Source organism: Pteropus vampyrus, unplaced genomic scaffold (assembly GCF_000151845.1).
Source record: "Pteropus vampyrus isolate Shadow unplaced genomic scaffold, Pvam_2.0 Scaffold528, whole genome shotgun sequence".
NCBI classification, from domain to species: domain Eukaryota; kingdom Metazoa; phylum Chordata; class Mammalia; order Chiroptera; family Pteropodidae; genus Pteropus; species Pteropus vampyrus.
The window spans coordinates 1,883,143-1,911,114 of record NW_011889309.1 but is presented as its reverse complement, the minus strand read 5'-3'; the positions used below and the strand labels follow the sequence as shown (position 1 = coordinate 1,911,114).

Genomic DNA, 27,972 nt, shown 5'->3' with positions numbered 1-27,972 from the left:
GTTTTGATTTGGGGGGATATAAGCTCATTTCTCTTATTGAGAAGTTCAGTATTTAGTATAGCAATATAACTCCAAGGACATTTTGCAGTCCGGGGTTTTATGGTATTGATGCATAATGTGAGATCCCAAATATCTGTGTGAATTAAGAGAAGAACATAGACAAACAGAAACATTTATATTTGACACTGGAATGTGTAACTTAGATTTCTCTCTTTTTTTTCTCTGCAATAGCAACTTGCCTAATAATGTTTTGCTCAGACTGATATTAAAGTAAGTTTGTATTCCTGAAGTGCACACTGACTTGTAGCAAGGCATCATTAGGGTGTGCTGGAAGCAAATCTGGGAGTCAACACTTGACACATGTAATCCTCAAATGGATAATCATGTTTTAAAAAGGTTGGTATTGATGTATTTGAGGAGATTGGATATATGTCCAGGACAGATGTTATGTTGACTAACATCTGTCAGGCATCACTTTATTAATGAAGCAGTTTCACAGCAGTTCCCTGAGGCACGTAGTATGATTCCCATTTTACACGGAAGGATCCTGAGGTTTGTGATGTCTCGTGGTACAGTGGAAACAGGGAAAATAATATAATGGTGGAGGTGACGTTGAACCTAGGTTTTCTGTCTCCAAGTCCGTACACTTCCAATTACCTATCTTTATGGTATAGTAGGTATATTTCTCTGTGTCAAAGCCATGTGTTAGGTGATCTTTCAAGATCCTTTCTAATCTCTAACCTATGATTCAATAGATGGTCCCAAACCAGCCAAAACATCTAAGATTCTCTTTAAAAATGTGAGTTTACTCTTTCTCCCCTATAGTTTTCTGCTCTACTTTTGATTAACAAATGAGAAGGCTTCATACTCTGCTCTTCTTAACTCTTAGGCTAGAGTTATCCCTCTCAAAAAAAGTTTTTTAAAAAGCAGTGATTAGGAAGTGAGAAATAAATGCCAACATTAAATTAGTGCCCAGCATTTTTTCTGGGTATATTACCTCTTTTTTAAGAAGATGTGTTTCATTTCAGAAAGACTATCTAGGAAAATGGAAAATAATGTTAAGTAAACCAGTGAATCATGAATCATTTTTAACACTGTTTAATAAGAAAACAGAAAAAAGAAAAAGAAAACAAAATGAATAGAGTTATATTCCTTAAAACTAAGTAAACAATAGCCCATATAATGAAAATATGGCTTCCTAAATAATTTTAATATTATTTGTTTGTTGAGCGCGCCTCTCTCACGAAGCTGAATGTGTTTTACCAACATTATTTTTGTAATTCTCACATTGCCCCTTCATGTTGATTGTGGTGTTCCATTTTATGGAATAAAAAAAAAAAAAAATCTGCACCCAGAGAAGTTGAGTTGTTTGCCTAGCATCACTCAGCAAGCCAAAGTCTATGCCAGGGTTAAAACTTAGGTCTCCTCATACCAGATTTCCAGCAAGCAAAGTGAAAATAAGTATGCTAGCATTTCAGTTATATATAGGCAACAAAACCATCTGGGTGTTTTATGTAAGAGGAATTAATTATTTACTTCTTTTTTCTCTCTTTGAATTAGAGATGAGAAGTGTATGCTAAACCAAAATATCATTAAGACAATCCATTGCAGACACATTGAAGGAGGCTATCCATAGGCTTCTGGGGTGGGACAAGAAGAAAGCATGTCCTTGTGCCTCTTCAGGAGTCATGGAGACAATGTTCTCTTATCTCCTCAGCCCAGGAGAGTGTTTTATTGACCATTGACCACTACTGGAAGTTGAAGGAAACTTCTCTATAAATTACCATGTAGTTCCCAAAACTTGCAAAACCACATGGAAGACATGATGAGCCTTGGCCATTGGCTCTACTGGGAAGGGGATGGAGATAGGGGAGGAAGAAAGTTGATATCACTATTTTGTATATAGAGAAATGGTGTCTAGGGTACACAACCCTTACAGAAACACAGGAGAACCCACTACGCATCTGAACCACTCTGCCTATCTGGGAAGGCTGAGGTGGAACTGAACTTCAAAGGTTAGAATATAGGCTTCTAAAAGCCATCCTTCCAGAAGAGAACCCGATATTTCCCTAATGGCTTCCCTAGGGACCCCTGGGGAATCCTCGCAATTCATATGTTATAACCCACAGAAACTCCAGGAGTTGTGGAAAGTGACTGTAGCCAGATGGCATTCTCCCCGCAAGCATCTTTAGCATGTGTCACTATAGGACAGAAAATAGTATTTTTTCTCCATTGAGGGAGAATCATTATAAAAGGAAGTTCTCTCCTTGGTCATATACCAACTTCCTCTTTCCCCTTTACTCATGACTACCATTGGACAGAGAGGGAGCAAACACATACATAGCCCTTACTATGTGTCACTGAGTTATCAAAACAACCCCACAAGACAGGTTTTCTTACTACTCCCATGTTATAAAAGAGGAAACGGAGGCCCAGAGAGGTTAAGTAATTTTCCCGGTGTAATACAATCTGTAAGTGGTAAAGCCAGGATTCAGTCCTGGGCAGTCTGTCTCCAGAATCTGTATTTTAATTCACTACCTGTCCTGCATTACCTGGCTGTTACACATTTGGCTCCAGACCCTGGGAAAACAATTGCATTCTTATTATAATGTTATTTTTTTCCAGTACACACAGAATGAAGTATCAATGAGTTGACAGATGGTTTTTTTTTAATAGGAGGAATTTTCTACATGCAACGGGAGTTTAGGGCCACTTCATAGCTCCCGGGGCAAATCTACTGTTAACATTCAAAGAATCTCATCATGCTGAGATTGTGTTCGGTGGTGACCAACCTTTTGAGTCTCTCCCACCATCAGACAGTATCAAGGATGCTGACTCTGGTATGGCCAGTCTGAAGCTCAGTACAAAAGTCAAAGAAATCAGTTCTAATTTTGGTGCCATCTAATTTTCAATCTCGCCTGCAGGGCTTGACCTGTCCCAGACAATTGAGGCGTAGAACTAAATATAATCAATTATCTACCTTCAAAGTGGTTGTATTCGACAGGAGGAACCAGCCCAATTTTCAGTCAACAGAGATGTGTACCAATTAATATAAATATCTACAAATACAACATAGTCACAATAAATAATGGGTATAAATAAATAATGTTGAAGTGTACTTTAAGGGGGTGAGATGGAGTAGGTGGGGTTCGGCTAGCATTGGAGAGAAGTATGGGATAGATTAGGGACATTACTGGAGCAAGTTGCAAAGATAAAAAGAAGATGCAGTACAACTGCCATTTGAATGAAGGAGAGTGTGGCATCCCTATGGCACAGCTCAATCAATGAGCACCAGAGAAAGTGAAGCCATAACCAGTGACTTGAGCAAGGCACTTAGCTTCCTTGACTCGAGACTCTCCCTGGGTTCTTCTATCTGTTGATACATTCAATACTGGATGTTGAAATCAAGAGAAGATAATGAAGCACTTTGAGTTCTTCAGAAGAAAAGTGTCACCATCGTATATCCTTTGGATTAAGGAAAATCTATTATGTAGAAGATATGCCTATAACATATTACACCTGATTTGCCCTGGGCACCCGTAAATCAAATGATTTTGGGGAAGGAAGCACTCTAAAGCATTCACACAGGAAAAATGTAGGTGTTCAGGGTTTTGCAAGTAACATACTTCTCTTGGGTGTCATATAAACAGCTTGGGCTTGGCCCAAGCCAAGGCTGTATAAGACCCTAATCTCAAATGACTGCCCATTCTTTGCTCTCTGGTTGGCATAGGTAAATCACAAGTGGAATCAGATGTTGTCTTGCCAATGTGACTGATAAGTTTCCAGAGGAGCTGTGTTTATGTCTTGAACCTTATTTGTGTGATGTTCTATGTTTTATAACTTGAGCCTCCAGGAATTTTTCTCTTGGCCATACATCATTCCTTATCACCCATAACCAAATATGGCAGCTTTAAATAGTGCTGTCATTTTCCTCATTTTCATTTGTGATAAAATTGGGTATAGATTTCTGACATTGAGCACTTAATGGGGTTTCAGATTCAGAAAGCAACAATAAAAGATTTTTTTCTCCCAGGTATCTCTCAGTTGAGAGACACAGAGTGAAATAGTCCTGAGTAACAGGGCACACAGAATTCATATATGTTGCCCAGAGAAACTCTGGAGTATAGAAGGACCCAAGAAGTAGCCCAAGCTAGTGATTTCTGCTGCAGCAAGTGTATAGGCATGATCAGCTCCTTTATTCCCTTTGGACTCTGTGTATGGGTTCTGCACTCTCTGTGTCTTCTTGTGTATGTCACTAGCTCTTAGGATGATGACAAAGACTCAGTCAGCCCGTAATGGACCCCATGGTAAAGATGACATACCTTAATATTGGCAGGAGGTTGTGCTATGGCTGATATGATCTTGAGTTTGAAAGCTTATCTGTTCATAGAACCCCTGAGCTTAATATTGATTTGTGTCCTATCCATGTACTTCATAGATTTTTGGAATCATAAAATCATATTATCTTCAATTTAGAATAGTCCTTAGGGAGCATCTAGTCCAGTGGTTTCTTAGTAAATGAAAGCAGCAAGCCTGGTGCAACACCAAGATAGCAGTGGGAACGTCAGAGAGCAAGCCCTATCTAGAGTGGGTGGCCACCACTCAACTCCAGCCAGTTGAGAATGTAGACTCAGTGTTGCCAGATCTCCTATTTAAAAAAACAAAAAAGCCAGAAATATGAATTTTTAAATAAAATCTCCCAATCATTTTAATATTGACAACTAATCAAAATGAGTAAACATTGCAGGGTAAACAAACAAGTTGTCTGTGGGCGGTATGTGGTCTGTGTGTCACCTTTGATCTAATCCAGCTCCAACTGAAGCTGGAAAGGGCTGTGGACTTGCTCAAGACCACACGGCTAAAGACGGGGTGGGTTATTGAACTCCATCTTTCTCATTCCATTTCACTTTCCTACAGAAAATAACTAGGAACTTGACACCCAGCTTTCTGTTCTTGGCTCTATCCTTTAGCTTCCATGACTCTGGCCAAACACATCCCTGGGCTGGTGACAAACCATGCTTTCCCACAGTATCATGGTCCGAGCCCCGGCCTTTGTGTCAGAAAACACATGTTTGAGTTCCAGCTTTTTCACTTCTTAGCTGTGTAAACTGGATACATCTCTTGACTGCCCTGCGTTTTGGTTTCTTCACTAAAATGAAAATAAAAATCTGTGCCTCATAGCACTTGTCTGAGTTTTGTATGAGAAGGTCTCACTGTGGGTGAGATTACCCTGCAAAGAAAAAAGTAAGGATGGCTGTTGTATTAGCATCCTCATAAGAAAGACGTGAGTGTCCAAGAGGGGTGCTATTGTCCTACTCCAACATCTACAGACATCAACATCTCAAAGGCACTTCTGAGCCCATCCATGCTGCTGCTGGAGGACACGGGGCAGTACATAAGGGGCATTGAGGGCTGTTCCAATTGCCCAGAGCCTTCATCACTCTAGGAAGTAACATGGCTCGGACTGCTCTTTTGTTTTATCCTCTGAGATCAGGGCTCGGTAGGTGTTTTGGAGCAGCCCCCTCTAACACCTTCACTCCCAGTGTTATTTAAGCCAATCAACCAGAACCCAAGGCAATGCCATCTGGGGCCAGCCACCATATCCTCTGCCCTGCCCTGCACTACCCTGCCCTGCCTTGCCCAAGAACCATTCTGACTGAATGTGTACAGTGAATCTTGTTTTTAATCTCCATTTCCAGGGACGCAAACCCGGCTACTTCTCCTTCCTGGATCCATTTTCTCCAGGCGTCTGGCTCTTCATGCTTCTAGCCTATCTGGCCGTCAGCTGCATCCTCTTCCTAGTGGCTCGGTACATTTTTCTCTCTGTACCCATTCTCACACCGCCACCTCGTGTCTATCTCTGGTAACTACATGGGAAGAGTAGGGAGTATAAGAAAATCTTGGTGCCAAACTAGAAGGAGCTCAGGATCTGAACGGCAATCTGTCCAGCTGTTAACCTGGCAATATCCATCCACCCATCTACGCACACATTCTCTAATGTACACAAGCCAATAGGTGAGCTTGTTCAAATTTGCTCATGTACCCCTGCCTCCTCCCCTTCCCACTCCCCAGCCTTTAGCCCCCTGCTAGTATAAGAGTCTTGGAAGAGAAAGGAGAGGAGGCAAGCAGGAAGATCATTCTTATTAAGCACTATGGATTTGGCTGCCCTAGCATCAGTGCTTGCCAGGATCTGCCACAACGTGCTGAATGACAAGAAACAGCCTGCAAATCTGGAGAGGGGGACCGGAAGCCTTGGTGGTACAGGCCAGGGAGAAAGAAGGCCTCCTCTGCAGAGGGCCTGGCCATTCCCCAGCCTGGATCTGCCTGTGAAAACATAGCTGCCATGTTGAATGGGATCCATGAAGAGTAGCAGACAACAGGAGGATGTGATGGACAGACACATTTGCAAGTAATACTGAGTTAAGACAAATGGTCCAGATCAGGGATAGGGAAGAATAAGTCCTCCTCTTTTCCTGGAACCCCAGTACTGTCCCTGGGCCTATGGAAGAACTCAAGGAGCCTCCCACAGCTGAAGCCTCCCTAAGATGTGCACAGAAAAGGTCATTTCTCTCTAAGGCTAAGGGCTATTGAACCAGCCTGGGCTTCAGGAGAGCCAATTTACTATCCAGAAGCAGAACAAGTACTAGTGGCTCATCAGTCACTCCCTCGGTAGCCCTACTCCCTGCTCAGAGTTCAGCTTATCATGCTGGGGAACCAGAAAGGGCTGTTTTATGGGAATAAAGAACTACCCAAGATGAGCTTCTAGAGAGCTGACAGTGACTATGTTTCAGCTACCACCTCAGAGGCCTCCTTTGCCTAGGGGCCACAGTGGCAAGGTCAGATGATTCCATAGTGTATATTCCACTTCTGTAGGGTAGGTTCTTCCTCCAGAGGATGTCTCTTCTTTAGCCCCAGAGGAGAGTGTGCTTTCTCCACTTAGAAGACAGAGCCCCAAGGAACCATAGGATGCCTAACCCCAGAACAGTTCTCTGCCTGACCAGGAGGTATTATCTCACCCAGTAGAGACCAAAGTCAAGTTCAGGAAGTCTTCCCGGGCCCAACAGAGAAAGACCTTACAATGTGGTGCCACCTACTCTTCTTGGGCCTATAGGCATTGCCACCATCAAGTATCTGTTGCCAGTGACAACAGGAGAGTCATGTGGGAGTGGCATGTTGTCTGACACGTCCCCTCTTCACCTCACTACATTGTCTGCTGATGCTTTTAGGAAACTGTCTGCCTGAGGCCTGACTTTGCTGCATCTTAATTCACTCTTGTCCCCTGTGATCGAGCCTCTGTTATGTAGCAAGCCACAGCTCTCAGGTGACCTTGAGGGTCCTGGGAATGGTCTTCTGGCTTGGTTACTATCTATATACACACACACACACACAAGCCTGCCTCACTATGCCTGCCAGAGCCTAAAACTTCTTAACCAACCCCAGTGATTTAAACACCCCTCTTTCTTTCTTGTCCTCTACACACACACACACACACACACACACACACACACACACTGCCCCCCAAGATCCAGCATTTACAAAAACATTAACCAAAAAAAAAGTATTAAAGGTCTGACCACACAACCATATATATAAAATATCTGAGCCAATGATAATCTTACCAAAGGCAGTGGTTCTGGTTTTGAAACAGGGTTCCATGGAGCATGAAGGCTCACAGGAGGTACCGGAGACTTTGGAGGGACAGTGAGAAGAGCTAGGCAGCCAGAACTCTGGAGACTCAACCCTTCTTTATCCAAACCAGCTCCACTGGTTATATATTATACTTCTGGGTAACATTTTAGAGGGGAAAAAATGTTTGAAAACCACTGATCTAAGGCAGCCATTCCCAAGAGAGCTGATACCAGAGTCACTAAGGGAGCTTTTAAAATTTTGAATTTCCAGGTCTGATCTCAGAATCTCTAGGGATGGGCCTGGAAATTTGTACATTCAAAGCTCACTTCCAATGGCCTGTAGGCTTGGGAAACACCAAAACAAACTATTATGAGAGTAAGCCAGGTCCATAGGCCACAGGGGAAAGGAGCATATCTCAGGACACTAGGCCAACGGTGACACACTGACATAGCATTTAGGAACAAGTAACAGCAATGGGAATGTGGGCCAGTGACTATAGAACACCAACTGAAGATTAAATGGTGAAGGTGGATGATGATAAAACCTTGTGAATATCCAGCGTCTCCCTGCTGGGCACACACCCATACACATCTCTTTCATCAAACCTGGAGGCCTTTATTTTTGCCCACCCCGACCCCAAAGCTAGAAAGCTTTGCATGGGAGACAGGCTGGACCTGTTGAACAAAGGAGGGAATATATGTCTATGGGCAGGAAGAAAAGGCGTTGTAGACATTAGCGGTATTAGTCTGAAAGAGGCCAGCGGGAGGCTGAGAGGAAAGTAAGCGGGAGGCTGCCTGCCTCACAGAAGGCAGAAAACTCAGAGGATCCCTTGTTGACCTTGTGTGCCCATTATAGTCACCTGGGGAGCCCTAAAAGATACTTATGCCCAGCTCCTACCTGGACAAATTAAAACAGAACCCCTGGGAACGGGATCTCGTCATTGGCAATTTTTTATAAGCTCCCAGATGAGTCCAAAACACAGACAAGGTTGAGAATCATGGCCTGTGAGACCATCTGGGCTGGTATTTCTCAAAATGTGGCCCTTGGATCAATGGTATCAACATCACCTAGGAACTTGTAGACTCTTAGGCCTCACCCAGACTTATTGAATCAGAAGCTTTGGGGGTGGGGCCCAGCAATCTGTGTTTAAACAAGTCTTCTAGGTAATTCTGATGTAGGCTAAATTTTGAGAATCACTGCTATAGGCTTAGGATTTCCAAATTGTGGTTCTGTGAAGCCCTAGGATCCTTCTGCGATCACTTTGGGGGACAGGAGTGGCAGGACAATCAATTTCTCAACCATTCACTCTTCACACTCTCAGCTTCCAGTCAAGGGATGACACTTTCATCTATTTTGTACATTAGAGTTCCACATGAGAATTTTTTTGAAAAAATACAAATGTTTCTATAATTAAAGAAAACCAGTTTGAAAATTGCCAATGTAGTCCAACCTCCTCATTTTTCAGTTTAGAAAATTCAAGTCCAGGAAAGGGAAGTGACTTGCCCAAGGCCATGAGGCCAGTGACAGAGGTACAGAGAGGAGGCCAGACATGAGAGCACCCCCCACTCTTCTCATCACATTTTCCTTCATGCCCACCCTCCATGGCACTGGTGGATGTTCTTTTTCTCCCACAGGTTGACCCCCTATGAGTGGTACAGCCCCCACCCATGTGCCCAGGGCCGGTGCAACCTCCTGGTGAATCAGTACTCCCTTGGCAACAGCCTCTGGTTTCCAGTCGGGGGCTTCATGCAGCAGGGCTCTACCATCGCCCCTCGAGCCTTATCCACCCGCTGTGTCAGTGGAGTCTGGTAAGATGGGGCAGAGAAGGGGCAGGGCCAAATGGTGCAGGGGCACTCAGCAGTCCTTGGATAAGCCTTGCTCCACCGCACTGTGACTTCCAGTAGGCAGGAAACTTAGCTCCCCTGTAGAAAAGCATATAGCCTCTGCCTTTCAAATAGACTAATGGGGAGCTGCTCTGAATCCTATCAGCTCAGAAGGCTGGAGGACAGTGAGTGGGTATATTTTATGCCATCTTATCCCTTTCCCCTTTCTCTGCCTCAAAGGTCTAGATACAGAGGGGAGCCAAGTCAGGGAAGAAAACGAAGTGAGAAAACAACCTCAAAGGCCCACAGCAAAACATTTATAACGTCCTGACCTGAAAGTGACCTGAGGTTGAGTGGCTTGTTAAGGCATATGCAGATGTATGCAAATATGAGCATGTAGCAGGAAGTCCCTGAAGGAGGAATCCAAGCCCAATTGCCATATCACGCCCCATCTACCAGCCTTCTTTCCCTCTGTTCCTGACTCTGGGAGCTTTCTAGACCTGTCCACTTTAGCAGATATGGGAAAATGCAAACTCTTAGTCACTCAGAGTTAGGACCTTGAGGAGTGAGTTGCCAGCTATTCCAACCTCTGCTCTACATGGGCAATCGACCAGCCTCTGCCTGAAACTCCTCTTCCTCCTGGCTCATCTGGGGCAAAAAATATATAGTGAAATGATTTGATATGGGAAAGCTCTTTCAAAACTCAAAAGTGCTGCATAATGTATGGACTAATAATTGCTATTAGACCATCACACACATATATATACATGGTGAAACGATTTGATATGGGAAAGCTCTTCCAAAACTCGAAAGTGCTGCATAATGTATGGACCAATAATTGCTATTAGACCATCACACACATACATATACATATATACATACATACAGCCTAGAGAGAGAGAGGCAAGTTTGCAGAGTATAAGTTTCTCATTTTTACTTAAAAGCCCATTGTTAGATTTGGCTGTCACAGCTTAAAAGATTTACAACCTTGGTTCTCTCCTTTTCCATCCTGTATAAGCCAAGAAAAAGGAAAAATATTTCCACCATTAGGCACCTGTGCTGGGGACAGCAGGTCATCTGGACAGTTACCAGAGGGGCTAATGGGGAGGTGAAAATACAGCTAGGACAGTGACCGCTTCCCAGCTGGGGTTTTCATTTTCCCCTATAAATGATAAATATAGAAGGGTTTAAAACATTTGGGCAAGGTGCTTGACCATTTTCAGACAGTAGCCAGAAGTCACCAAGTAGATTAACGTGGAGAACTGGGTTTCATGTTCCGTGAAAGAAGGAATGATCTTGTTAGGGACAGTCACAGAACTCCCTCAAAATCCAGGAAATCTGGGCAGGAGCCCTAGAGATGAGCAGAAGTCAATTGCAGATTTTGATCTCTTTCTACCTGGGGCTTTTTCTCGCAGAGAGTGCTTATGCTCTATGTGTAGGGTCCCATTGCCTACTTCATCCACCTGTCAGCCCACTGCTTCAGAGGGCCCCCTGTCATACAAGCTGCTCTGTCCTGCACTAATAGTTGGCCCCCGGTGGCTCAGTTACTCTCTTCCAGAGCGGGTGTAGAAGTGGGCTTCTCCGCCCCAACTCTTGAGTTGTGCACCCCTCTGCCTCTCAGAGTTCTTGGTTATTAAATCAGAGCCTCAGTTGGGTCAGCTTCCTGGGGGAGTGGGAGTTCTGAAGACAGAGCCATCATGGCCTACTATAGCTTTCCCATTCAGAGCAAGTGACAGAAAATGCCGATTCGCTGACAAGACTGACAACTTCATAACGGACAATGCCCCTTTTGGATAGGACCAAGTTTCCACTAACTCCTTCCAGAGAGAGCATGGGCATGATTTGCTTTCTCAGCAGAGACAATGGGCTTGCACTGCACTACTTACATTCTTTGACCCCTTCTCTTATGATCAGTAGCATAAACAGTCACATGGCCACCCAGGCTGGAGCAGACGCCAGAGTGTAGCCATGGGGCTGAGGGAACCTCCCCCGCCAACTCTGAAGTGATGTCCACATTCAGACCTCCTTAACCTCAGCACTAGCCAATATTGCTGAGCAGCTTCAGAATGCTCACTTCTATCTGGGGATCACTCATTCCCTGGCTGCCTCTGGGGGATGACCATGAGAAACAACTTCAAACAGATATAAGAATCCAGACAGGAGCAGAGAAAGCAGGTCTTGCGAGAGAGGGACACCTGGCACTTATAGGTAACAAATAGGGAAGGTGGCCAAATGATTTTCATTTCATATTCAGCGTGAGGGACTGTCTCTACATCTCTTTATATCTCACATTCATCTAGTCATTTACAGATTATTAGTCACCAGTGACATCTCATTTGATCCCACAACTCTACGAAGATAGGCAGAGCAGGCATTATCATCTCCATTTCTTAGACAAGCAAACAAGCTCAGAGGATGCAGGTGGCATTTCCCCCAGGTCTCACAAGTGGAACGGAACAAAGCCAGAACTAAAACCAGATCACCTTACAGGTTGTTTTGCATATGGAGGCACCCATCAAGTTGGTGGGTGCCCCTGTCACTTCACTCCTCCTGGCAACCCAAAAGAGTCTTGGACATAAGAGAGTGGCAAAGGGGGCAGCAGGACTTCTTGCTCTTGAAAAATCCATCTGGAAGCTTCCAGCTGCTGAATCCCATGGCAAACCCTATGCCTTAGTTGGCAATGTCTTCATAATGAGTAAAATGTCATTAATTTAGACCCTACTGATTCAGAATGTGTGATTATCCAACCTCGTTGTACTTAGATATATCTTTGAATCCCTACAAACAAATGGATTGGGGTGCAGATCCACACTACTTGTTTAACCTATTTAAGTGGACAAATTGGTTTTAAGGGCTCTAGTATATTTGCTGCCTGAGTTGCAAAATTATTCTAATTTTAAATGAGTTCATCTACCCAATAAAACAAACTTCTATTTTGAAATAGTGTGACCATTTTAAGGGTGTTTTTTATTTCCAACTTCTGAGCAGTTCAAGAGTGCTTTTCAACAGTTATTCTTAAATAATTTCTGCTGTTAAAATTTGTAGAACTCATTTTGAAATATGGATTTATCAATGTGCTACTTGGAGAGTTACTTTGCTACTCTGAATCTCAGTTTCTTTACCTATAAAATCAGAATAAGAATTTTACCTCTCTGAGTTGTAAGGAGTACATGAGATAGTGTTTGTGGCTCATGGCAGGTCCTCAGTACATGGCAGCACTCATCTGAAGGTTGACTGCATCCTGAAAAAACAAGGGGAGCTATCCCAGCCCTAGCTCTGAACAGAACCCCCACCCCAAGTTTATACCTTTAACTCATTCCCTAGCTCATTTCTTACAGTTTCCCAAACTATCTCATGTGCATAGGCACACCTCTACTGAGTTATGACCAAATAATCTTCTCCTTTAGGAAATAGGAAAAAAAATTGTCCTCTTCTAAGCAACCCTCACAAACAGTGTTCATTGACATCATATGCCCCGTGTCTTTTCTCTTCCCCCACTAAGCTAAGAGCTCCTTCTGAAACAGGACACCTGGTCTCTCCTAAGTTTCAGCAGGACTGGGGATGGGATCTAAGACTCCTGGGAGTGCTCCCAGCAAAGATGACTTCCTAGTCTTTTCCTGCATAGGTGGGCATTCACGCTGATCATCATCTCATCCTACACGGCCAACCTGGCGGCCTTCCTGACTGTGCAGCGCATGGATGTGCCCATTGAGTCAGTGGATGACCTGGCTGACCAGACTGCCATTGAGTACGGCACAATTCACGGAGGCTCCAGCATGACCTTCTTCCAAGTAAACCCATTTGTTTCCTTTCCAACATCAGGAAGTGAGCAGAATAAAGTTAATATATTTGTCCACTGGAGATAAAAAAAAACATCTCTCCTCATCCTATTATCTCTTTTGAACATCTAATTTGGAGTTCATTTTTCTCCTGCTCCACAAAATACCACTGGAATAAGTTCCCAAAAACACTTTGGGTTAATATCAACCTGTCCCAAAGCGTTCTACATGAATGATTAGTGGTAGCTGAGATGATTTTAGGTAAAATTTGTCAGAATTCTTTTTTCTTTAAATTTTTATGAAAGTTTATTTGGGTGAAACTAATGACGTGCTGGGGAGCAAGATCTCAAATGCTCCAGAGAATAACAGTTTTGTAGCTTCATTTATGCATTTGAAATTAAGGCAGGAGCATAAGGAAGATTACATGGAGATGGGAAAAAAGAAAGATGGCTATTGGATTATGGGATAGTTAACAAGATTATGTACTCTCCTGAGGGTGGTTATTTCAAAGGTGTGTTAACCTAGATGTACAGAAACAATGGATAGGGCTTGCTTAAGGTAAAGATAAACTTTTTACTAAAGAAATTACAGGCCTGAGGCATGACCTGTCCAGTTAGGAATTTATGATCAGATCACCCTATAAGATTACTTCCCACAGAACCCCCTTTTTTTTCTCCCACAGTTCTCTCATTTGGTCATAAATCAGTCTGAAGGATGCATTGATGACCAAACTATTAATCAGATAGTGTGGTCTCACAGCACTAGGAAGGTTTATTCCTAGGAAGTCTCAGTATCACATTGTCTTGTTGACCACTGGGAACAGGGCAATACCATGACAATGGGATCTGAACTGAGACCAATTTTTTTTTTTTTTTTCAAAAAAGGAAAGGAAGGAAAATGGAAGACATTCAGGTCTTATGGCCTTCATTGTGGGGCGGGGCGGGGGGGAGGCGGGAAGCACTGGATCATTTCTATCTTGTAAACTATCATGATTTGAGTTTTGCTTCCTATCTCATTTTACTGAATTTGGCATGCTTTGTAATATTTACATAAGCCATGAAAAGAGTATTAACAGTTATCTATACATGTTCAATAATCATAAACAGTTAGACTATATAGAAAAACACAAAGAGTAAGTGTAACTGTTATTATGACTAATATCATTAGCAGATAGGTAAAGACAATCAAACAAAATGGATTCTAAGTTCAACATCAATTCATAGGTATACGAGCTTTGTCGGTCTTGAGATAGCTCTCTACCTCTGATGTTGGTGGTGTCTCCTTCTCGAGGAGTCTTTGATGTTCATAGACAGGGATAGATTTCCATTTGCAGTTAGGTGCCTGATAACATCCCTTTCAGTGAGTTCAAGAGTGTGTTTTATTTGATGCTCTTTCCAGTAAACAAAATCTCCAGGTAACAGTCAATGGTTTTTAAAATCTTTGTCTCATGGGAGCTTGCTGTGAAAGGGAGCAGTTACCAACTTGGCACTTTGTTGAAGTGACTCTATCAAACCTTGACAATAAGTATAAAATGTCTCCTTTCAGTAACGTCAGCTCATAAATTCCTTCATCTCAGCCTAAATGCACTGTGATGCATGAAGGAATACAAAAACTGAAAAATGGGAAACCAGGGAGCAAAGAAGTGGCCATTTCCCATAGTCCTGACTATTAATTTAATCTACAACCATTTTTCACCCATACAATATACCCTAGAAGTTTTCATCACTTATTTTACAATGTTTCTCATGTAATTTCAAATCTTTTGAGGTGTTCCAGTGGCCCTCTGGAACATCACAAAGTTATTTCTACATATATTGAGGTTTTAATCCTTAAAACCTCAATGTTGAATGAAAACTAAGAAGTAATTAATTAGCATTCTTTAGCTTGGACATTTTATAACCTCTAGAAATATTTTTCATAGATATAAAAGTCAATTATTCACAAGACTTATTTTTGTAAAACCCAGCTAAAATAAAGAAATGTCTATTTTACTTAAATAACAAACTTAAGCTAGCTTTTATTTATTAAGGATTACTATTAGATCATGTGAACTTAAAAAACATTTGAATTTGTTTCTATATTTCTTGGAATTTTAGAATATCTAATGTTTACAAGCAGTTTCCTTTAAATTGATTTTAATAATACCATCCAGAGGTAGAAAATTATCTTACATTCACAGCATACACATACAGACATACACAGACAAACACAGAGAACAATTGGATTCAAATTTAGGTTTGGAGGCCTTTTACAATTTATATCTGTACTTGACAAGTCAGGTTCCAAATAACCTTCCCCCTTTTAAAATAAAGACAGCAATTTTTAATCCCTCAAAGAATTGGGTTGACACCTAAATGACATCATAGGTTAATCCATTTATCTAAATCCTCTTTGTGAAGCTTTGAGAGACCAATTAAATATGTTTTCCATTCATTCTGCCTAATTTTATAGCTGGCTTTTTCTAATCGTGTGCACAAAAAATTAATATAGAAGTATCAAAGTATCCTCATCTTGGCCAAGTTTGTATTAATGGGAAGCTGACACCTCATGGGACTTGTCAGCCTCAGAGGCGCAATTTCCCATGTTAATTTTGAGATCTGTAGAGTCTGAACAAACTTCCAGAGAAAACCAGCCCTTCCCTGCACGTCTCTGGACAAACTAAATGCAGCAGATATCCTTACAGGACTGCTTTGGTCCTAGAGAAAATTTTCCCCATGAAGATTCTTAGGTGACCTAAGTATACCAGAGAAAGGGCCAGCAAGAGCTTACCGGATACCGCAGGAACTGTGACTCTTTGCAAGGCATGGGTCTCTCTCAGGCGGCCCCTCTCCCAGGTTAAACCTTTTCCAGAGTTCCCTGCCCTTCTCCCTGGGCTCCTATGCCTTCCTTGGATCAGCTGTGCTGCTACACTTGACAACTCCCAGTATCCACCTCTGCCAATCTGGATTTAGGGATCTAAACAACTGTTGTCACGCCACTGGCTATTTGGATTGGGGAAGCAAGTGTCCTTCTCTTTTGGAACTAAAGAGATTCAGTCTCTCATTTAACCTGCAAAGATTTTGTTTAGACTTTCAGTAAGCAATCCAATTAAAAAGCCAAAATTAAAGCAGCAATCCATTTTTCCCCCTTTCCCTGGGTTATCTCAACCCTTACCTACCTCAAGGACTTTCTAAGAACAGCGCAAAGTCATGGCCTCTACTTAAAGAAAAGAGCTCCAGAATTCCAAGAGAAGTTGACCCTAATTCACCTGATGCAAAGCGGGGAGCCATTGGGGCACCATGGGCCCTTGCTTGTATCTAGTAGCAGGTCCAGGTCTTCAGGGTGGTCCTGGGTGGGAATCCTGAGGACTACATCAAGTAAATGTCATTGTAAGAAATGTCCAAACCTGTAGAGAATTTTTATAGAAGTTCATCTGACAACAACTGACAACATAGGAGCAAGATATCAAATGCTCTCTGGCAGAACTGCTTTTTTTAATTGCAATAGTTTTATATTTATTTTAATGAGTATTAAAAAAATATATATTTGGTAAATCTAATCTGTACTTAAATTACTGCATAGGATGAGGCTAACATATATATTTAAATTTTTTTCTAAGTTAAATTTTCTAAGTTTAGACTAATACACAAATGACCAACATGTAAGGAATACTAGGTTAAGATGAACTGGTTTTGTTGATTCTATACTAGATAGGTCTCAGATCAGGACCCTAATGGCTATTTTGAGGTTCCCTTGCAAGGCTCAGGAGAAGGCCCTGCCACAGTGATGTGCTGGCTGACAGAACAAGAGATTGATCACCAAGGCCGACAGAGCTGGACTGGACAGAGAAGTAGTTTTCACTTGCTGCAGAATCTTAGGGAAGCAGATTACTCCTAGAGTTAATAGGTATCTAACCAACTTACTACCCAAGAAGTTCATTTTCACATGAAACAAGTCCGAAGCCTTCAGTTTTCTGTTTTCCATACAAGTCTCAGTTCCTGTTGGCACAGGGACCGGTGATAGCATCATGCAAACACAGGATTTGGATAGACTCCTCAAATTCTCTTATTCTTGTTATTATTTGTTATTATTTGACTGATTATTAGTTTAGGGTTGATAGAAAAGAGCTGGTATTGTTCCTGCAGATGGTGTGTCTTTAAAAGTCCTGAATGAACCTGAGTTCACTGCCCCCAATCTGAAGGACAATAAAAGACACAACCAGAATTTCCATTCTTCGGAACACGGGAGTTGGCAATGAAAGAACTTGCTAGTGTAGATAAAGAAAAATATCATCAAACCATCAGGCAGAAGTCACAGTGCCTTAGGATCCTTTCCTTCTTTGACCTTCTATGAAAGGTATCAAAGGCATTATGCAGTGATAGTTGAGAGATAATGGAAAGGGGAAAGGTTTTTGAATATAATGGGGGTGTTGAGCAGTAGAAAGGCCAGAATCTTAAGGCCCACTTTGATTCCCTTCCTTTTTAAAACAACATTTCCTTTTCTCTTTTCCCAATCCTTGTGTTCTTTTCCCAGAATTCTCGCTATCAGACCTACCAACGCATGTGGAATTACATGTATTCCAAGCAGCCAAGTGTGTTTGTGAAGAGCACGGAAGAGGGAATCGCCAGGGTGTTGAATTCCAACTATGCCTTCCTTCTGGAGTCCACCATGAATGAGTATTACCGGCAGCGAAACTGCAACCTCACTCAGATTGGGGGCCTACTGGACACCAAGGGCTATGGAATTGGCATGCCAGTCGGTATGCAGAGCAATAGCCTCCTTGGGTAGCTTCACGCAGGCAGAATCAGAGTAGCTAGAACCACTGAATGCAGCAGTGAACTCAACAACCTTTGTTTCTAGAACCAGTTTAAAAGGGACTTTAGGCAGGCATTGTTGAGGTTAAAAAAAAAAAAAAGAAGCAAACCCACATACTTCCACTAATCAGTGATCAGTTCTCATTCCTTAATTATTGAAGGGTTAATTGATTAGTTATTAGTTGGTTAATATTAAAGGGCCTGTTGACGCCCTTGGTGGATTCTTTAGGCCTTTTGTTTTCCCCTCTGCTGCTTTCTGCCCTTTGGCCATTTCTCTGTCTATTAATAATATCTCTATTAGCAGTAGAAAGGAAGAGGAAAAGATGGTGAAACTCAAATGAATTAATTTTGCTATTAGCGTCCCTGGTGAAAGTTTTACTACAAAGTAGGGCTGACATGATTGTATGAGATGGCTTTCAAATCATTTGTGGCTCTCACTGATGTACCTACTCTAAATCAGGGTACATAATTGAGAATGGGTGGTAAAGCTCTGGTATTTAGCTTGCTGACTGTGTGCCATCTGGTTTGTTGTAAGAAGGTAGAGATGTTTGGCTTCCAGAAAGGTGTCCAAGCTATACTTTCTAAAGGATATTTGTGCTTTGGGCCTTCCCCTGCTGACAGTACCTCTTCCAGAAGGTGAGGGGGAATACTTTTAGCTGCTCGTTGTGATTGTGGAGGGGATCCAAAAATGTTCCCCAAGTGATTTAGATATGTACTCTTCCCAACACACCACTGAGAGCCATGTTGTATAGGGCTGACTTCATACAAGGCTGTCCTCATAGAAGGCAGCAGAGGAAGAAGCAGGAAGTGAGGCCACCAGATCATGTGGGGAAATTGATATGTAGTATGTACATTTTTGCTGTTATCTTACACATCACTTCTTTTGATTTTTATCTAACTCAGAGCTCTATAAATTATAGGCTTCACTTAGACCTGTGAAGTGTGAAGAACATTAATTTGAAGTCAGGCAGAACTGGGAATGCATCCTGGTTACTGGCTGGGGGACCTTGTTTAGGATATTTAAGCTCTCTGAATCTGTTATCTCATTTGTAAAATTAGGTTTCTAATACCTACCCCATAGGATTATTGAGAAGGTTAAATTTAATAATCTTGTCAGGTAACTTGCCACAGTGTCTCTTACTTAGCCTGTTTTGGGGAACATTGGTGCCCTCTCCATCTTTCTCATAGTTACCTATGTCATATGAGAAAAGCAGATGACTTCTTAAAGACTGATCAGAAATCAAACCAATGAACATAGGTGTTAGTATGGTTCATCCTTGAACTCTGTAAACTCTAAACTGGAGGCCTCACTCAAGACAATCACAAACTTGCATACTCTTCACTTACCATTAAATTTTATTGATGCTCATTAATATTGCAGATTATAGGCCTCTTGGAGAGATGTATTGGCTAACATTTTATTTCAAGATGGTGGAGTGAACCACAAAATGATAATAATCTAGCAATAAACCAAATTTAACTCAAATATACTTCAAAAGTTTTCATGGAACAAACCAATAGAGAGTTGACATAAAGCAGATTGACTCTAGAAATTTTCTTTAATAACCAAAGAAACAAGGAGAGAAATGCATTTATTCTGTATATGACATAATTCTATTTTCACATGTGCTATCTTACTTGATCATCCCACTTTCAAGGTCCTTCCATTCGAGAAGATAGAACTAAGATTCAGAGCCTCTAAATTACTTGTTCTAGGTCACAGAACAAGTAGAGAAGCAAACTGGGCTTGAGCCTAGGATGCCTGTCTCTAAATTTAGCACTTAGCTCACCAGACTATGTTGTCAGTGGGTCCTACCAGCTGGACAGAACAAGATAGGCAGGAAGGTAAGCTGTGGACTAGTTCAGGTTCTCACATCAGGCTGGAAAGAGCATTTCACAGTCCACTGATATGATAGAATTTAGGTTCAACTGAGGTTATGTCCAGGAAATTCAAGCATGTGTGTCATTCTTAAGCTGTAGGTTAAGGGGATAACTACAGAACAAGCAATGTTGGTGGACTTAGGAAAAATTAAGAGAAACAGAACAAAGAGTGTGATGGAAAATCAGTCAGGTGGTTTAGGAACTAAATAAACAAACGTGGAATATGCAGAATAATCCTTTCATGGGACTTCTGGTAGGCTATTGAGGTTGGCTTGAAAATGATTTGAAAACTACTTGAAATGCCTTATTGGGCTGGACAGTTGTCTCCAAAACTGGAATATTCTTTAGTCTACCACCTAACATCTTCTGTTAGTTCATATAGCCATTCACTGCAGATGTGTATTAAGTATCTACTATTCATGAGGTACTGTTGATGTTTACCCAAATCGGTTACAAAGACATATTTGGTACTGCAGGCTTGGGGTTTGCATGCCCAGGCATAGTTGTACCTATAGTAAGGAAGACTCTATTTGTAGAGTCATGGCTGTCAGAATCCAAAAAGACCTGGGAGCTTATCTAGTTCCTTGCCTGTCAAAGTGCAGTCCATGGCCCAGCAGCAGGGCATCCCCTTGGAGCTTATTAGAAATGCAGACCCATTGAATCAGTCTACAGGTCAACAAAATCCCTAGGTAATTCCTATGCACATGGGAATTTGAGAGCACTAATCCACTTGTTCCAAGCTTCTGCTTGAATTTTTTACCATAGCCTTTTTCCCCCTGGGATATCTGTCCACATCAAGCCTTCACAGAGCTTGGGCAAGAAAACTGGGCAGTTTAGTTGATTTCTAGCCTCTTGGAAGCTTTTTCTTAATGATCTCAGATCTGAGACTAGCTGGAGCATTGAGCTTTCCACAGTTTCAGTTAAGCCTGTTTTTGTGATTAAAACCAAATTCCAGAACCAAAGCTCCTTGACCAATGGATTCCATTAGAAAATTAAAAAAAAAAATTGTACTGAACAGAAGCTTTCTGTCTGAGGAGGGAGGGAGGAGCAGTGTGAGCTGGGTGATGACTGGGACCATGGGTCTAGGGCACTTGGCAGGCAGCTATGAGGGTATGGGATGCCTGGTGACTGGATTCTCCACATGGAAAGAGGAGAGGAGCTCCCATCACACTCTTGGGTGTTTCTCTTCTCTCCCTCTCCCTCTCTCTCTCTCTCTCTCTCTCTCCCTCCCTCCCTCCCTCTCTCTCCCCCCCCCCCTCTCTCTCTCTCTCTCTCTCGTGGCTTCTCAGGGTAAACAACTATTTGGTATAATGTAGTGAGAGTTAAAAATGCCTGAGAAGTTAATTTAAATAAAGTAGAAAATAAACAACTGCCCAACTGAGGTTTCTGTCACATATTTCCCTTCTTGGCCTCCCGGATGGGAAGCTTTGCAACCAGCTTCTTGTATGTCAGTTAATGGATAGAAAGTGGTGGCACCCAGGTGGGAAGGCAGGGCGCCACCTGGAAAGCAGTCACTTCACCCATACTGGGGTCTTGGCCAGGGGATAAACATGCCGATCAGCATGAAGAGAAGGAAAGTAGAAATGCCTGAGGGCCCTGCATGAAGCCAGAATCCCTCTTCTCCACTAAGAGTCCTCAGACAGCATAGTAGAGAGCAGTGTTCCTACAGAGACCCCTACCCTGACCCCAGTTGCTACATCTAACACTCATCCCCTGAGGTGAAGGGGGCAGAGTAGTGAGGAGGTTTCCCTCGAAAGGAAGTAAAGTGATACATCAGAGGGCACTAACATCCTGTGTTCTGGGCTCTCCTGTGACCCCACAGGCTCAGTTTTCCGGGATGAATTTGATCTGGCCATTCTCCAGCTGCAGGAGAACAACCGCCTGGAAATTCTGAAGCGCAAATGGTGGGAAGGGGGGAAGTGCCCCAAGGAAGAAGATCACAGAGCCAAAGGTAAGGATGTTCAGGGCCTTCCCCTTCCTACCATAGAAGACCAAAGCAGCTTGTTTTTGGTATCCAAATTTCAGCTAGTGACTTCTAGGACACACTGAGAACAAGACTTGGAAGGAACTTAAGGCTATGCTGGGACTTGCTGGGTGTCAGTCCTATCTCAGGGTCCTGGCGTATTGTAGATACCCAATGTTCACCTGGTTCACAAGTGCTAGAGATTGCCTCCACCATGTCTCCTGAATCCAGCCACCTCTTACCCCCAGCACCACCACTTACACCCTGGCTCATGCCTCGTTATCTCATGACTGTACAATTGAATAGCCTAGTTCCCTTTTTCCTATTCTTATCCCTCTACAGTGTATTCTCCACCAGTAGCCAGAGTGATTCTTTTTAAGATGCAAATAAGATTGCATCATTCCCCTGCACAAGCCTTCCAATGGTTTCCCATAACACTCAGAATTAAATTCAAGCTTTCTGGAACCTCAGACCCCTACCTATTCTGTTCCTTCCTCAACTTTGCCCTTTTCTTTCTGTTCCCCAAATCTCAGGCTGCTGACACCTCAGGGCCTCTTCCTGGCCTCCTTAAGGAAGCTCCCTCAAAGAGATCTTCCCTCCCCACCCCATGCATCGTTCCCCATTACCCGACTCCTGCTTTATTTTTCTTTCCAACCTCACCACTATCTGATATTATATTTTCCATTCATTTATTTGTTTATTCCCACCTCCTCTACCAAAATGTCAATTTTCACGAGGTCAGAGTTCGTCTTCTTCACAGGCTTGTCCTTAGGGCGTGGAACATGGATATTTTATTGAATGAATGAATAAATGAATGAATGAATGAATGAATATTAAATCAGGCTGACAAAAAAGCAGACACTGACAGGTGTTGTTGAATGTCCCTGAGCACCCAGGATTTTCTACAGGGGGAAAACATATCCTGGCTTGCCCAGGGTGGTCCTGTATTACATCTGTTACAGATCAGTTAATGCCTTTTAGCTCTTTTTAGAGCCCTCTTCATTCTCAAAATACTCTGTTTTGGACAATAAATCATATAGATCGCCCTAGTACTCCACTGTTGCCTTGCTAAAATATGCAACAAATTTACTATTACATGTTCTCCTCTAAGCAGGTAGCTGAGGAGTAAAATTAATAATACTATGTGCTTCCCTCCCTGCTCATGAATAATTCTCCATGATGAGACAGTGAATGAGTGACTTTGTGTTTCTAAGCATGGATTTCCATCCGGGAAGGAGAGGTCTCAGGAATATGGACCTATGTGGGCCGACCCTTTGTAATTTAGAGGAAATGCTGCCCTTCTCATCGCAGGAACCCAGTGAGGCCACACATTTCTTGGTTCTCCATTCCCCAAAGGTCAAGTGTGGAGGACGGTAACTCAGACCAAAAAAAGGATGGGGAAGGTACAGAGAAAAGTACCAGGAAACTTTTGTGGATTGAATAGAATGAAATTCTATTTTTGGATAGAAAAGACCCTAGATCCTTCTTTTGATGGATGAGGGAAGCAGGAGAAATGTCCTAAATAGGCAGGGAGGGTGGAGAGAGGGTGCTGCAGATAATAAGCACCTTGAGGAAAAGTGTGGAGACAGAAATTAATGCAGTGGGCAGGGCTGTGCACAGGGACTGCAGGTGGTGCACATGGAGCAGAAAAAGATTCCCATGAAAAGAGGTAGGCTGCCTGGAGAGTTTATACTGGGGAAGGTATAGGTAGCAAAATGCTCCTTCATAAGCCCCTCCCCATAAAAAGACACATGGATTGAAAACAATCTAAATCTGACCAGGCCTGGAATAGTCAAAATAAAATGATATTATTAATAAGTTAATATATGTTAATGTTGTTCTGTGATAATGAACTTGAGAGTGGTGGGAAAGGGTGCGATTTTACCAAGGAGATGAGGGAAACAGTATTGGCTGTTGATTTGGAGCACTCTAAAGCAGAAATGGAAAAGTGTACCTGGGACTAAAAGCAAAGGACCTTGAATCCTTCTTCTGACGAATGTCTTAGTATCAGTCTCCCAGGAAGCCCTTGGTTCCCTCTATCTCTCACTGTCTCACAGTAGGTCAGGTGCTGTCTTTGACTTTGGACAGGGCACTTAACATACTACATCACATTTCTTGGTATTCTCTGCCTGGATAATGGTACTTTAGACATGGACCCAGTCTCATTGCTTCTATGTCCCTAGCCTCCCCCCACCCCGGAGCCTTGCACATAATAGATACTCAGTAAATGTGGGATGTGTGATTAAAGCTACTGACTAATAGCTAGCAAAGCTACCAATTACTGCATTCTCCTGGTCCATGCTAAAGTGACTAATGAAACTGTGCTTGTAATTACTTTCCTGAGTAGCCTTTACCCCCACAGCTCTCCACACAATCCAGTTGTTCCTGATCCTGAATAGCCAACTGAACATATGCAGATGACAGAGGCTGGAGCAAAGCAGGAGGTATCCTAGAGCAAGGACTCAGAGCCTCAGAGTGGTGTAGGAAACCCCACAGGTCTACTTTGGTTCCCACCAAGCTGCCAGCTCAAGCTAGCTTCAAGCCTCCCTCCTCTCCTCCTTTCCCCAGCTTTCTTTTCCTTTGTAAACCTGATCCTGTTTGATCTCTTGGAACTGGTTTACCCTGGAGAGTCACTACTGAGTTGATCTCATCTCTCCAGTTTCCCTTTCATCCCTGACTGCTAAACCCAGCAACAAGTCCTTCCCTTTTATGCACTTATATACTTATTTGTGTTTATTTATATATGCTGCTAATTCTGTAGAGAAACAGTTGGTGAATAGTAAAATTGGCAAACACACAGAGATGATGACGTAGGATCTGAGTACCTTACAGTTTTCACTCAACGGACCTTGATCTAGATCATCTCTCTCCCATTTTAGATGTCATTTAAAATCCAATGGATTCCTTTTATCTTCCCTATCTGCTACTCTCCAAGAATGGAGTTCTTCAAACTTTTACCCCGTGTATACCTGTTTGTTCTGCTGAGAGCCACTAGTATGGTTCTCCTCCCTGAGGCAATTTTGAGAGAATTCAAGATCATGGGCACTGGGTCGAATGGACTCCACTCCATAGACACTCCATAGACAGATATATATATATATATGGAGTGAACACTCCATAGACAGATATATATATACAAAAGGTCCTTGAGCCTTAGTCTCCTTCGGTGGAAAATAGAGGTAATAATAATAATGCCACCTTCCAGGGCTATTATGAATATTGAAGGTATTAAATCATGTTAAACACTCAGCACAGTGCCTGGCAGAAAGGAAACGAGTGCTAATTTTATTCTAAAATCTAGTCCTAAAGGAACAATAAGCCACAATGAGAGGTCTAAATAGCATCCACCAGCCACAAGTGTACCTATCCATCCTGTTCTCCTGAAGGCTAGATAGCTCTTCTAAAATCAACACTTAGGGCATTTATTTTTGTGTCTTTTGATATCTGTCTCTCATGAACTATGAGGAACTCAAGGACAGGGATTGTGTCTTATTTATTTTTGTATCCCAGTGACCAGCATATTATCTGACATCAGTATTTAGTGAAAGGATAAATAATGAATAAATGAATGAGCAAGCTTCTCAAGGACCTTCAGCCTGGTACCATTTCCACCCTCATTCTATGTCTGATTTCCTCCCACACAGTAACGCTGACACCCCAGGTTTTGGCATAGAAAGTATTTACATAGTCCCCATTGCATCTAACAAACACTGTGAACATCAGGCACTGTGCTAGACTCTAAGATGATGAAAAGGAGTAAGACATGGCCCTGCCCTAAAGAGGTTTAGAACCTAGAGAGTGGCACAAATATTCTTTATAATGGTTGCACTACGGGACTGCTTTAATAGAGCTATAAAGTGTTATGAAGCCCAGAGGAAGAAGTGATTAATTCTGAGCAAAAGTCAGGGAGGGCTTTACAGAGATGTTTGGCCTGGACCTTGAAGCATTTATCAAGAGTCAGTGTTTTAGGATGCTATGGAGCATAGTTGTTATACTCAGAAATTGGTTTGGGTAAGTAGAATGAGATCGGAGCTAAGAGGGCATTAAAAACTGAGTAAAGACATTTGGACTTCAAACCAATATGTCTCAGACTTTCTCATGGAAGGGATTAATAGCAGAGGAGACCAAGCATGCACTCTTAGTATCTAGCAACATAATCTAAAGCAGCCCACCATGCTTGTACTGTTTTGTCCTAAAAACATGTGAATTTTGCATCTCACAACATAATATAGGCATGTTTATTTAATGTAAAAATGTCTTCGCACCTAAATTGGAAGTAAAATCAGCATCCCAAGAAGATGCCCTATAAACATCCCAGAGTTTTGCATATGCTTTGGCACATTAACACCATACTGGACCAGGTTTGAGGGTATTGGCTACAGACTTCAAAGGTTCTGTCTGGGGTGAGATGTGGCATGATGAAAGCAGGTGTTGTGGGATAGAATTCTGAGCTCTTAGTGGCATTCATGGTCCCATGGGACAGTTGTTGCCTCAGGAAAAATAGAGAGTCAAATTGGCTTTCAGTCTAAAAGAAGTCGTATGAATAATATCCGAAACAATGTTCTTAGAAGTCAAGATGTTCGATTTGCTGGAAAAGTATTTTAGAATACAGAAGACTAATACTTTAAGGAAGGTTGGCATAAAGTTGACACTAGAAGACAGACAGTGAAAAAATAATAGAAAAGGCAGGCTACCTTGTCTGAAAACCAGTTACTAAAAGGATGCCCTGGCTGGGGCAGAGAGTTTCTGAGTCAGAAAGGACACGTGAAGGTGGTGAATCCCTGAAAAGAAGACTTGTGCCCTGCTCAGAAGTGGAGAGTATTGGATATGACTCTTAGACTAGTTGGGGATTCCAACAGATATAAGATTTTTGCTTGCTTCTGGAGCTTGTCAAGCTTCAGAAATATGAATCGTGTCCTGGTGGATTTAGGGCATGAGAGATGGCACCTGGGGATGAGGGTGGGGAGTGCCCAGTAATAGGTCTGCATTTTCCTGGGCCCCAGATAAGAATATTGGAAATCTAAGTGGAATCCAGCATTAAGACCAGATACCTAACCCCACCCCCATGCCATGACACATAATTTCCTTTCCAGCCTAGACTTGAAAAACATCCTGGGCTGAAGGGAAAGCAGAGAAACGTTGCACTTAACTAAATTTAAAACTGAAATGACTGAGAATTCTCTATGTTTTGGGCAATCAAATAGGAATTTGGGGAAGAAATTAGGTACATTTATAGAAAAACTGTTATCATTTTTACAGAGTGGTTGGCTTTGGAAATTATTCCCCATTCCAGAGATTTAGGAAGACTAAACTGATAGCAGAGTTCAGGATGGATGGAAAGGGGAGACAGACAGAAAGTTCAGGCTCCCAGGGAAAATGGAAAGGAGTGAACAAAATCCAATTTGCATTTGGGGGCCAAATGTTCCCTGGCATGGAGAAGAGAACCAAGCAGATGAAAAGGGATAATAAACCGTGGAAGGGATAATAAACTCAGGTCCCAGTGCTTCAGAAGATGCTAGGGTTCTATCAATCAGCCAATGTTAACTTGCCTCTCTGTGATCATCCTTTGGAACAAGAGGGTGAGTTGTATTAATAAGCAGTGATGTCCAAGAGGGGCTGTCTGGGAGATGTACAAATTACCGTGAGAGCCAGGTATTCTGCTCCTATCCTAGCCATAACAGCTAGTGCTAGTTTAATAACAGCTAGTGCTAGTTTAATTTCTGCCATGGCTGAAACCCAAAGAAACATTACTGAGATGGGCTGAAAGGCTTCCTGGCCAAGCGAAGGTCCATGTGACCTCCTTCAAGCCAAAGATAAACACTCTCCTGGAATGAGAGGCACCATTGCTTGGTTTCTCTCTGGGAAATTAGCCATCAGACTTACAGAATATAACTCATTGCTCAAGAGAATCCCTCCTGTGACAGAAGAACAGGACCAACATGACCCAAAATATCTCTTCGTTTAAGTCTTCAAATAGTTGCCAAGAATGGAGCCACAGGAACATTTTTTTTTCCTCATGTCTCAAATCGAACAGAGCAGTTGTTTTAATTTGCTTTTTAAAGCTGCTTTCATGTGATCTTTCTCTCTTTAATTTGAATCAGTTA

At 42.3% G+C, this 27,972-nt stretch overlaps 1 protein-coding gene across 1 annotated transcript in view; it reads left to right on the top strand.

The window, feature by feature from the left end:
• Positions 1-27,972, top strand: part of GRIK4 (glutamate ionotropic receptor kainate type subunit 4) — a 451,038-nt gene that overhangs the window by 411,594 nt on the left and 11,472 nt on the right. The window contains exons 15-19 of the mRNA XM_011383591.2: positions 5,700-5,809; positions 9,264-9,437; positions 13,078-13,243; positions 17,744-17,969; positions 21,728-21,856. Of these exons, the coding sequence (XP_011381893.1) occupies positions 5,700-5,809; positions 9,264-9,437; positions 13,078-13,243; positions 17,744-17,969; positions 21,728-21,856 (805 nt within the window). The remainder of the gene's footprint in view (positions 1-5,699; positions 5,810-9,263; positions 9,438-13,077; positions 13,244-17,743; positions 17,970-21,727; positions 21,857-27,972) is intronic.